Here is a 12,388-nt window from a genome sequence, read left to right as displayed (position 1 = left end):
TGTTCAAGTAGTGTCATATAAAATGTCATTTAATTACTGAAGATGATAAAAGAAATTACTTAAGTAAACAATTATACGTAACTTGCAAAGTAATCTAATAGTACTTGTTGTGTAACGCGTAGTATTCATCAAAGAAATTTTCTACGATGTAAAAGAAATAGTAAAATCTAATAAAATAATAAACATCTCAAGAAATTAGTAATTTATAGATGATTTTAAGTACTCACTACATGTTAATTATACAAAGTAACTCATATAAGTACTTCTTCAAGTAGTGTCTAACAAAATGTCATTTATTAACTGAAGATGATAAAAGCAATTACTTATGTAAACAATTATACGTAACTTGCCAAGTAACCTAATAGTACTTGTTGTGTAACGCGTAGTATTCATCAAAGAAATTCTCTACGATGTAAAAGAAATAGTAAAATCTAATAAAATAACAAACATCTCAAGAAATTAGTAATTTATAGATGATTTTAAGTACTTACTATATGATAATTATACAAAGTAACTTATGTAAGTACTTGTTCAAGTAGTGTCTAAAAAAATGTCATTTATTAACTGAAGATGATAAAAGCAATTATTTATGTAAACAATTACGGGAAACTTTCCAAGTAACCTAATAGTACTTGTTGTGTATCGCGTAGTATTTATCTAAGAAATTCTCTACGATGTAAAAGGAATAGTAAAATCTAATAAAATAATAAACATCTCAAGAAATTAGTAATTTATAGATGATTTTAATTACTCACTACATGATAATTATACAAAGTAACTCATATACGTACTTGTTCAAGTAGTGTCATATAAAATGTCATTTAATTACTGAAGATGATAAAAGCAATTACTTATGTAAACAATTATACGTAACTTGCCAAGTAACCTAATAGTACTTGTTGTGTAACGCGTAGTATTCATCAAAGAAATTCTCTACGATGTAAAAGAAATAGTAAAATCTAATAAAATAATGAACATCTCAAGAAATTAGTTATTCTTCAGACTTTTGATTTTTTTTCATGTATTTTTTTAGTTTGTTAAAATAATACATTGTATGCATTTAGTAAATTATAATAAAAACGAAAGCTGCAAAAATAATGATCAGATGTCTTCATGAAGATGTCACTATGAATCAACTACAAATCAATATTAAAAAGTTGAACCAATCCTTCTATGGAATGAAATATAGTTGGTTTTATTTCAAATTTATTGAAAAATAAATTACTAAAAAATTGCTAAAATCTAATAAATAATAATTATATAATAGTAAATATACAGTGTGAACCACCATTGTCTAATATAATTCGGTTGTTCGAAAAGTGAATTGGTCGAAAACCGAAACATCTTACTTATAACAATTAATGTAAACGTGTATAACAAATTAGATTCCAATAATGACACAAACACGATTTTTTGAATGCATATAAAGATTTTACAAAACACTTACTTTTTTCAATATTTTATATATTAATTCTATAAGAACAAGGTATAAGGTAGTTTAATAAACCACTTCGTCAGCACTCAGCTTTCGCTAATACCTTTAATGGACGTCTTCCCCTTGTGTGTTTTTTTCATGTTGTTCCGGATTATGATCTTCCACTTTATTTTACAGACAATACTTCTCGGTGACTCCGGGGTCGGAAAAACATCGCTCTTAGTAAAATTCGATACCGGCAGATTTCAGTCCGGCAACTTCTCAGCCACAGTGGGCATCGGATTTACGGTAAGTCTCACTAAGCTACTTTTAACATTTCTATAGTTTTTGTGTGTGTGTGTTTTCTTTAAAATCTGCCGACAAAACAACTGGATTTGTTACGTTTACAAACAGTTGCATTATTTTTGTTCATTTAAAAATCAAAGCAACGTATTATTATTTATCACAATTGTTTAGATTATTCAAAATCCACAAACAAAATAAATCCATATAAATCAAATTTATTTTGTAACATAGTTACATTGTTTTGCAAAATGTACAAATTAAATAATTGGATAAATTTAATTTGTTACTCAAATCCATCAACATAACAAAGTTGCATTGTTTTATTAAATCTAGTGGAATGAATCGATATAAACTGAATTTATATGCCACAGTTGTATTATTTTATAGCAAATTTTACAATGTAAAAACTAAAATAATTAACAAAGTTTCAAGTTCGTTATTGAGGAGCATCATATTACGTGCATTAATAAATCCTATTAATATTATTATGAAAGTTTCCGATTTCTTCGTATAATTAAATGTAAAAAAATTGTATTTAATGCAGGAGATCATTTTTCATTCATCTAAGGATTTTTCATTGTTATAATAAATTGTTTTTTTTTGTTATGGTCTCTACATAATAAGCTTTCTTACTTTAACATATCCTCTTACAATATAAGAGAATGTTGCATTGGAGTTGAAGACATCAATGAAGAGATTTCATATTATGTAATTCATTGTATTTATTCTAACTGAAATATTCAATATACGATGTCATTTAATGTTTAATCCGCTGTGTCTCGCAACTTTGATCGTCAATAATTAATTACATTTCAAGTTGTTTATTTATGGTTATATAGTTATGACTTATTTAATGATGCTGAATCATTCCACGTTCCATCTGCAATTGTTCAATATGAGGGATTCATAATAAACTTCATAACTTCATTGAACATTAGTTTTGTCTTAAATTATTCAACAATTTCGCAAACTAATTACATCATGCAATATGAAAATTAAAGATAAAAGTATTAGCTTTCCAACGAGCCAATCATTAAGTTTGTGCTGTCATCCTTTCCGCCGTTATGAGCTGTCAAAAATGTCATTGCTGAAAATGCACTCTCCTCACGTTTTATTTAATTACTGGATAACCACTAAGTGAGTAACATAATAATACTGAATATTTAATATTTCTATTTTCAAAGTTCATGAAAATTATTTAGAAATTTTCTTAAAAACACGAGATAAAGATTTTTGTATTTCCTTAACAACTCCAAAAATAAAACACTGCTACGAGCTGTCAATAATGTAAATGCTGTTCATGTTTGATTTAATTACAGCATAATCACGCAAGCGAATTACATAATTTTAGAAAACACTATTGTTATCAAAATAGTGTCTCATTTTTTGATTGTTCTTTTTTAATTAAACAACTGAAGAATCCAGTACAACAATATCGAACAGTAATTAAAACAGAAGCGTGTCCCAATTAATTGCAATTAGATGCGAACATAACAATTTAATTACACCGAAATCTATAATTACAGTTAAAAATTGTTTTCGATGACGTTCGTTGCTTTGTACAATCCGTTCGCATTAAATGAACAATGTAAATGGAAAAGCACAACAACATTTATTATTGATTCGGATTTTGTTGAAGGCGGCGTGGATTTTGACGAAGCGTATATTGTCTTAAGAATTTACACCACTTAGGTAACGAGAAGGACTCGCGCCTTTGTGTTTTCTTTCATTGTCGGTATGCGAGCTTCAATTAGGGAGAAAGCCGCCACTTCGTTATTCCTGCGAGGATGAAACGAATTGTTTGAACTTGGAATATTCCAAGAACGGCTTTTCCGAATTATATTTATACGTCCATTTAACTTTCTTCAATTTATAATGTAAATAAAAAAAAGAACTTTTGCTCGATGTTAGATCAAAAGGATGTAAGTTTTAGGAAAGTTTCGTGCGAAATATTATTAAATTCTGTTGTTTTGAAGATGGAATGTGCACGGTGAAATGTAAACTCTTCCATCGGTTTTAAGGAATTCTGACAAGAAGTTTTTCATAGATAAACTTGAAACCTGTTTATTAAATTTATAATTATCTAATTTAATCCATTCATTGTTATGGTTTACTTAAGAAAATATCTTAATAATTATAGTTTTTTTTTGTAGTATTTAAAATATATTAATAATAGAAATACTGCAAAAAAATAACAGAAATGCTAATGATTTCTATTTGGGTAATTTTATGATAAAAAAACGGTGATTGTAGATAGGTTCGCTTAAGGCTTCAATAATTTAAAGGGCTGACTGACATCAAAGCTAAGAATACTTGATACTAAAAGTACGTGTAAAAATAGAATTCAAGGTGATTTGTGTAGATTACGGACATAGCAATTATTGATAAACAGAGAGCAGTTATTTCTGGCTTCAGTTTGTGTAAATTACAAGAGAAAACTAGTAAGCCACGAACGATATGTAACGATTTATTTAAACAAAATAAATTTCTTATAAACTATATATGAATTAAAACTCTATGTACAAGGGATCTACTAACAAAATAATGTATGTGAAAATAAAAATTGTATTAAGTATAGTAACACTGATCTGATTGGACTCTGAAGATGTTTGGTTCTGAGGCGCTTCTTTGGAGTTTCGGTATCCTTCTCATTATCTTACCTAATTCGGATTGAATGTTACCAAATTCGGGACGATCGACCTTATTGAATCTAACGCACTCTTCCACCAGAGTTTTGAGTGCTTTCGCTGTGTCCATCCGTATTTTGGATAAATTTGGTTTGAGAATGCCTCTTCCAACTAAATAGAGGATCTGAGTGTTGTCCTTTATGGGAGAGTAAGGTAATTCCATGGTGAGCATTTCGTAAAGGACGATTCCGAACGCGTAGACGTCGGATTGGAAGCTGTACGGATTGTTGTCCTGCATGCGGATTATTTCCGGTGCCATCCATAAAATAGATCCGGAAGGACAACATTCCACTTGGCTGTCATCTGAATAGAGTTTCTTGGCGGTAGCCAAACCGAAATCGCCGATTTTAACTGTAAGATCTTTGTGCAGGAAAACGTTGTTAGATTTCAGATCCCTGTGTATGATGTTCTTCGCGTGCAAATAATCCATGCCTTGAGCGATCTGTCTACCGATTTCCAGTAAAGTCACCATCTCGAATCTTGTTTCGATGACGTGAAGATGTCTGTACAAACTGCTGTCGTCGCACCATTGCGTAACTATGGCCAATTCCGGTTGGATCATGCATCCCATGAAGAGTAAAATGTTAACGTGCCTCGTTTTCCGCAACACTAAAACTTCATTTTTGAAAGCGTCCAGTTGACTTTCCGTGGGTATTTTAACTTTTAACGTTTTCACCGCGACATCCCCGTGCCAGCGTCCTTTGTACACCGTTCCGAAGCTTCCTGTTCCGATCATCTCTCCAATTTTGATCTCATTCGCTGGTATTTCCCAATCGGCTATACTATCCCTGTTCTCGTATTCCATAGGTTTGATGCACTCCTTCGAGGACATGCACACGTTGGGCTCCGAACTGGATCTGTCCTGTTGAATCAAAGTCCCCGGTTCCTCATTAAGCAAATCGGCGCAGTTCGATTCTTTGAGTGCTTTAAAAAACTTATCGCTCGCTCCGATCTGACGGCAAAGAGATGGGATCTTGTTGGAGCATCGCCTGTGAAATTTGTATTCGCACGTGCGACACATGAAGCCCTGAAACAGATGTCTGCGACAGACCTCGCAGAAGACGATAGAGAAGAACGTTTTGCGGACGAGATTGTGCGAGATGCTCGTGAAGATCGGAAAGTTTTCGATGATCTTCACGGTGATTTCATCGCAAGTCAACGTGCTGATATCCACGTCCCAACTGATATGCTCATCCGAATCACCTGGGTACACTCTGCACGTCTTGTAAAACAAATTACGCATCTTCATTGCTTTCGATAAGGCTTGCATCAACGATTGTCCTTCGTGCACTACGACACTAGTCCTCTGCATGTTCGGCAAATGCGCTCTTAAGAACTTTCTATTCTGCTTCATATTCGGACTGGTGTAGTTCGCGCGGCGTTTAAGGTTCTCTTCTTGTATTTCCAGCTCGTCTAACTTTGCCGTTAACTCTTCGTACTCCAACACGCACATCGGAGGAGGTTTCGGAAAATCCGCGAACTTCTCGTGAAGCGAATCGATGTTCGTCCGTATCAAACTCATCACTTTTCTTATGTTCTTCAACTCTTGCCGAACGTCGCACTCACTGCTACTACCGCTGGTCGTCATCTGGGGATAGAAGTTTAGGACTATCCGGAATGAGGGATGTTTTTTAACTGAAGACTATTTGCGCGGTGCTCTTCAATTTATACAACTTTGGATGCAGGTGGGGCAGGGGTTTCGTTGCTAAGATACCTGTATCAGTGAAAGCGATTCTCGATAGTCGGTGCACCGAGTTTAGGGTGTCTACAATAAAAAAGAGTGAAACGATCACGAAAACATCACGTTCGAAAGCCAAGAGGGTCCTGCAATAAAACCCCAGATTTGGCGAAGGATTTGCATCCCTGAATGATGGTCAGAACGTCTAGGCATTATGATTTTCTTTGTATTTAAAGCCTTTTAGAAGCATAAGGAAAGCCATGAAGACATTTATTTTGGTTTGCAATTCTATCTTAATAGTAATTAAAAAATACTTAATCTTCGAAGACTTATATTGTTAATTTTGTAGTATACCAATAAACTATCCTTGCGTAACTAATTTCAAACGTTGCATTTACAGTATAAGTCAATCCCAATTTATTTCCAAGAATCTTTTAAAATTCTGTAAAGATCTTGAACCTTGAACATTTATTTTTTCAGAATTTATTGTATTTTGAAGATATTTGCAAATTATATCTACTATTATAAACTAATGTTTAATCTGAAATTCTGTAAATATCTACCTGATATAGTTACAAGACGCACCTATTCGAAGTATAATTTCAAGAATCTTTCAAAAACCTGCAACAATTTGTTCCAAATTTTTTTTCAAACATTCTGGTGATATAAATATTAAATTTATTTATTTTCAATTAAATGTTTATTTTATTTTAAAATTTAAATAATTAACAAACGTATGGAATCATTTGGTTATGTATCTAATATATCTCATTCCGAATTTTTCTAAAGTAAATAGAAAATTTAAAAAGCAAATACAGTGGTACCTTGATATACGAGTGCCCTAATATGCGAGTGTTTTGAGATACGAGCCGCCGAGCGAGCTATATTTTGCTTTGAAATGAGAGCAAGATTTGAGATACGAGAAATCACACACTACACCACTGCACACACGTTGCTTTGAGATACGAGCAATTTGACATACGAGCAAAGTTACGAAACGAATTAAACTTGTATGTCGAGGTATCACTGTACATACATAAATATGAGAAATATATTATCCATCAATAATAAAAGTAATAATATGTTGTAATCAATATAAAATAATTGCTCATAAAATATATTTTATTGTATTCTTCAAAAAATACCAATATTTGTTGTTGCTTTTTATCTTTGTATATAATACGTGTTTTCAATTATTTTATATATTTGTTTTATCCAATTATTTGATATATAAATTCGTTGAACAAATAATTATTTTATTATTTGTTTAATAAAATAATTATTGTATATACAGTAAACATTTGTTTTATGCTTTAAATTTACTGTTTTAAAATTTATGATTTACTATTATTGAAATTATTTACACGAGATAATTCGAATTAAATTTTCTCAAAATAAATTGAATAAAACATTTTAAAAGACTATTTCTAAAGACATTGGTAATTATTGAGGAAAAAAAATATATAATTGATTAATTAATGAAGATAGTGTGAGAATAATTAATTATATCTCAATTTTTTATTCGAGTTTTAAATTTTTCGGACATCAAATCGTTCGATTAACGATTACTGTTGTTAATATTATTATTTAATATTAATAAAAGAGACGAATCTAATTGAAAACAAGTACAGACCTTGTTATTTGTTCGACTTTTGAGTTTTTATTCGATATTTATCTCAATTTTTTATACGAGTTTCAAATTGTTCGAACATCAAACCTTTTAATTTATATCAAGTAATTGAAAAGATCTTGTTATTATTCGACTTTCAAGATTTTGTTCAATATTCAAAACCAATGTTTTGTACGATTTATAAGTTGTTCAAACATCAAACCATTCGAAGTTTCTCTGTAAAAAGATAACCGTTTTGTATGCTACTTGATAGTAAGTTTTAAGTTATCAATGTTTCTACAAAAAAGGAAGAATTTAATTTATATCAAGTAATTGACTAGATCTTGTTATTATTCGACTTTCGAGTTTTTGTTTGATATTCAAAACCGATGTTTTATACGAGTTTCAAATTGTTCGAACATCAAACCATTCAATTTATATCAAGTAATTGAAAAGACCTTGCTATTATTCGACTTTCGAGATTTTGTTCGATATTAAAAACCATTGTTTTGTACGATTTACAAGTTGTTCAAACATCAAACCATTCGAAGTTTCTCTGTAAATAGATAACCGTTTTGTATGCTATTTGATAGTAGGTTTTAAGTTATGCATGTTTCTACAAAAAAATGGAAGAATTTAATTTATATCAAGTAATTGACTAGATCTTGTTATTATTCGACTTTCGAGTTTTCGTTCGATATTCAAAACCGAAATTCGAAGTTTCTCTGTAAATATATAACAGTTTTGTATCCTATTTGATAGTAGGTTTTAAGTTATTAATGTTTCTACAAACAAATGGAAGAATTTAATTTATATGAAGTAATTGACTAGATCTTGTTATTATTCGACTTTCGAGTTTTTGTTCGATATTCAAAACCGATGTTTTGTACGAGTTTCAAATTGTTCAAACATCAATCCATTCGAAGTTTCTCTGTAAATAGATAACAATTTTGTATGCAACTTGACAGTAGGTTTTAAGTAGTCAATGTTTCTACAAAAAAGAAAGAATTTAATTTATATCAAGTAATTGATGAGATCTTGTTATTGCGAAAGTCGAATTTCGAGTTGTTGTTTGATATTCAAAACCAATGTTTTCTAGAATTCTTTGAACGAGTTGTATCGTTTCAATATTATCGTTTTACATCCTGCTTGATTTGATAATAGACTAAAAATAGTTAATGTTTCTTATTGTTTCTAATATTCTGAAGCAATCAAAGACAATTATTTAAAATTTAAATAATGACCTTATTATTTGTTTGAGTTTTTGTTCGATATTCAAAACCAATGTTTTGTACGAGTTTCAAGTTCTGTAACGTTTTGCTAAAATATCTAAAAATAGTTAATGTTTAATAGTTTGCTTTTTTATTGGCTGCAAACTTCTGAAAGACACAAATACAATAGTTTATTATACAAAAAGAGAGACGAACTAAATTCAGAGATAATTAGTATTAACGTGTGGGGAGTCGTGGTCGTCGTATACAATTGAATTGATTATGTTCTATTGATTCGGTGACATGAATCCAATGCCTGCTGCGAATGGAAACATTGAAAGGCCCTTTTCGACACCGTCGGGTGACATCCTGTACATTTGTGAACAAGGTGGAGGAGGTTGTTGCCAACAAAGCATGCAGAAACGATAGGCGATCGACGATAAGGAAACCCCTTTGGGATCGTGCAACCTGTTGAATCGATAACACCCGCATCCAATCCCGATCGTTGGTCCACGATGATTATGGGGGAGATACGACTTAACGGAGGGAAAAACTCCGGTCCTGTTTGTGATAATATGGACCGGCTCGAAACCATCGAGGAGGACACGTGCATGGTGCGCTTGAGCATCCCGCGAGAAGGAGGGTAGTTACCATAGTGATTCAATGTACATCTGATGATGCACGCCCGATATTTCCAACCAACCAACCCCTCTCCGCCCTCACTCAGTCACCAGCCGTTTGGAATCCTGAAAACCGTGAAAATTGATGAGACCGAACGCGCGCGCCAACTGTTTGTTCCAGTAGTCGACTTGACGTCGTCAACACGCGCGAATGCACAAATATATAAAACGTGAAACGGATAAACACATCCGCAAACATATTACATACTAATATACAAGAACATATCGTGAAAGCACACACTTCACTACATCTCTCAATGTGAAAGCAGTTATTGTTTCTACCTTTTTTCATTCCATTCTCATACATTGTACGTACATTTTATGGTGAGTTCATCCTAGAAAGACATAACATTTCCTGTCCAAAACATCGCAGCGAAATAATACCTCACGCTCTTAGTATTACACGTTCCATTCTATTAAAATACTTGTGTATATAATTAATAAAAAAAAATCAACAATAAATTATTTGTTTCTTACCAACAAATAGTCAATTACATTTCAACCATTTGAAATCAATTACTATTAGAATTTTACTATCAATTTTGTAGTATAATTACTCCAATTAAATAAACATAAATATTTATAGTTTATATAACTAGTTAGAAATAATTAAAATTCTTATATAAATTTGAATTTAAATAACTATATTTCTTTTATTTTTTTTTTCTAAATACGAAAGGCAATAAAAATACACTGCAATTATTTGAACCTTGAAGTTTATTATCGTTTTTTTTTTGCAATTTGTTTATTAGAAATTATCTTAATTTTCGTTCAAAATAAGAACAAATTACTAAAAAAATAGAAATAATTATCTTGCAGACATGCAAACAACCGTACAACTATATTCTTATCGTTGTACAAATTGCTTATTATAAATTATCATAGTGTTCGTTCAAAACAAGAAATATGTAAAAATAATCATGGTTTAAAAATAACGATAAATTTTTATATTTTTGTACAAATATTTCATATAGTTTTGTGAAAAATGAAGAACAGTCAATAATGTTCTAGATTGAATATTTATATGTAATTATTATAGTTTTCGTTTGAAATAAAATTTAATAATAATATTGACAATATTTGTTGCAAAAAAACATATAATTATATAAATAAATACAGAGAAAATTATGAATAAAAGAAATAAAGATTGCAAAGACTCAAATCCATAAATAAGTAATTATTTGCAGATTAATCTACTTACAAATTATGTAAAACTTACAAATTATAATAAGATTGATTTTCTAAACTCTAAATTGTACAGTTGTGCGAAATCTTTAAGAAGTGAAGTTAACTATTTATGAAAATTTGTTGAACATAATTGAATAAAAGAGAAAAGGATTGCAAATCCATAAATTATTACTAATAACAGCAATACCTCTAATTGTGCGGCTTCGATTAGTCCGGAATCACTATAGTCCGATTTGAAAATTTTCAAGTAAACTAATTGACAAAATAAAAATAAAGTCCTTGTTTTGTCCGGTTTCAAACAGTCCGGGATATGTGTTACAATGTTGCAATCATATTTACGTATAATTTATTTTCTTTATAGTTTTTTTTCTTCAATTTACATTAAAATGTGTGAAATTCAGAAATATTTGTATAATTACTTATTTACATTATTATAGTCTTAGTTCGAAATAAAATTTAATAATAATAATAATATTTCTTGCAAAGACTAGAAATAAGTACAGAGAAAAGTACGAATAAAAGAAAAAGAGATTGCAAAGACTCAAATCCATAAATTATTTTCAATAACAGCAACACCTCAAATAGTGCGGCTTGGATCAGTCCGGAATAACTAGTCCAATTTGAAAATGTTCAATTAAACTAATTGACAAAATAAAAATAATGTCCTCGTTTTGTCCGGTTTCAAACAGTCCGGGATATGTGTTGCAATCATATTTACGTATAATTTATTAAGTTTTTTTTTCAATTTACATTAAAATGTGTGAAATATAGATATGTGTAATAATAATAATGACAATATTTCCTGCAAAAGCCATAAAAGTATATAAATAAATACAGAGAAAAGTACGAATAGAAGAAAAAAGATTGCAAAGACTCAAATCCTTAAATTATTACTAATAACAGCCACACCTCGAATAGTGCGGCTTCGATCAGTCCGGAATGACTAGTCCAATTTGAAAATGTTCAAGTAAACTAATTGACAAAATAAAACAAAAGTCTTCGTTTAGTCCGTTTTCAAACAGTCCGGGATATGTGTTACAATGTTGCAATCCTATTTATGTATAATTTATTAAGTTTTTTCAATTTACATTAAAATGTGTGAAATACAGATATATTTGTGTAATTACTTATTATAAATTATCATAATTTTAGTTCGAAATAAAATTTAATAATAATAATGACAATATTTCTTGCAAAACCAGATAAATACAGAGAAAAGTACGAATAGAAGAAAAAAGATTGCAAAGACTCAAATCCATAAATTATTGCTAATAACAGCAACACCTCGAATAGTGCGGCTTCGATCAGTCCAGAATGACTAGTCCAATTTGAAAATTTTCAAGTAAACTAATTGACAAAATAGTACGAAAATCTTCGTTTAGTCTAGTTTTAAACAGTCCGGGATATGTGTTTCAATGTTGCAATCATATTTACGTATAATTTATTATGTTTTTTTTTTATTTACATTAAAATGTGTAAAATTCAGAAATATTTGTATAATTGCTTATTGGAAATTATTGTAGTTTTAGTTCGACATAAAATTTAATAATAATGACAATATTTCTTGCAAAAACCATAAAAGTATATAAATACAGAGAACAGTGCTAATAACAGC

General features: G+C 30.3%; 1 protein-coding gene across 3 annotated transcripts in view; it reads left to right on the top strand.

Moving 5' to 3' along the window:
* The window catches only part of LOC108564728 (ras-related protein Rab-37-like), a 28,111-nt gene that overhangs the window by 2,839 nt on the left and 12,884 nt on the right, over nt 1-12,388 (top strand). For 2 of the 3 annotated variants that reach the window (XM_017923830.1, XM_017923829.1), the window contains exon 3: nt 1,613-1,723. In XM_017923830.1, coding sequence (XP_017779319.1) covers nt 1,613-1,723 — 111 coding nt within the window. Of the gene's footprint in view, nt 1-1,612; nt 1,724-9,627; nt 9,910-12,388 lie in introns of those variants that run through there. The other variant, XM_017923831.1, reaches the window with a different exon arrangement.

This window comes from Nicrophorus vespilloides, unplaced genomic scaffold (assembly GCF_001412225.1).
Source record: "Nicrophorus vespilloides isolate i.1.1-1 unplaced genomic scaffold, Nicve_v1.0, whole genome shotgun sequence".
Classification (NCBI taxonomy): Eukaryota; Metazoa; Arthropoda; class Insecta; order Coleoptera; family Silphidae; genus Nicrophorus; species Nicrophorus vespilloides.
This window is presented reverse-complemented; position numbering and strand designations above follow the sequence as displayed.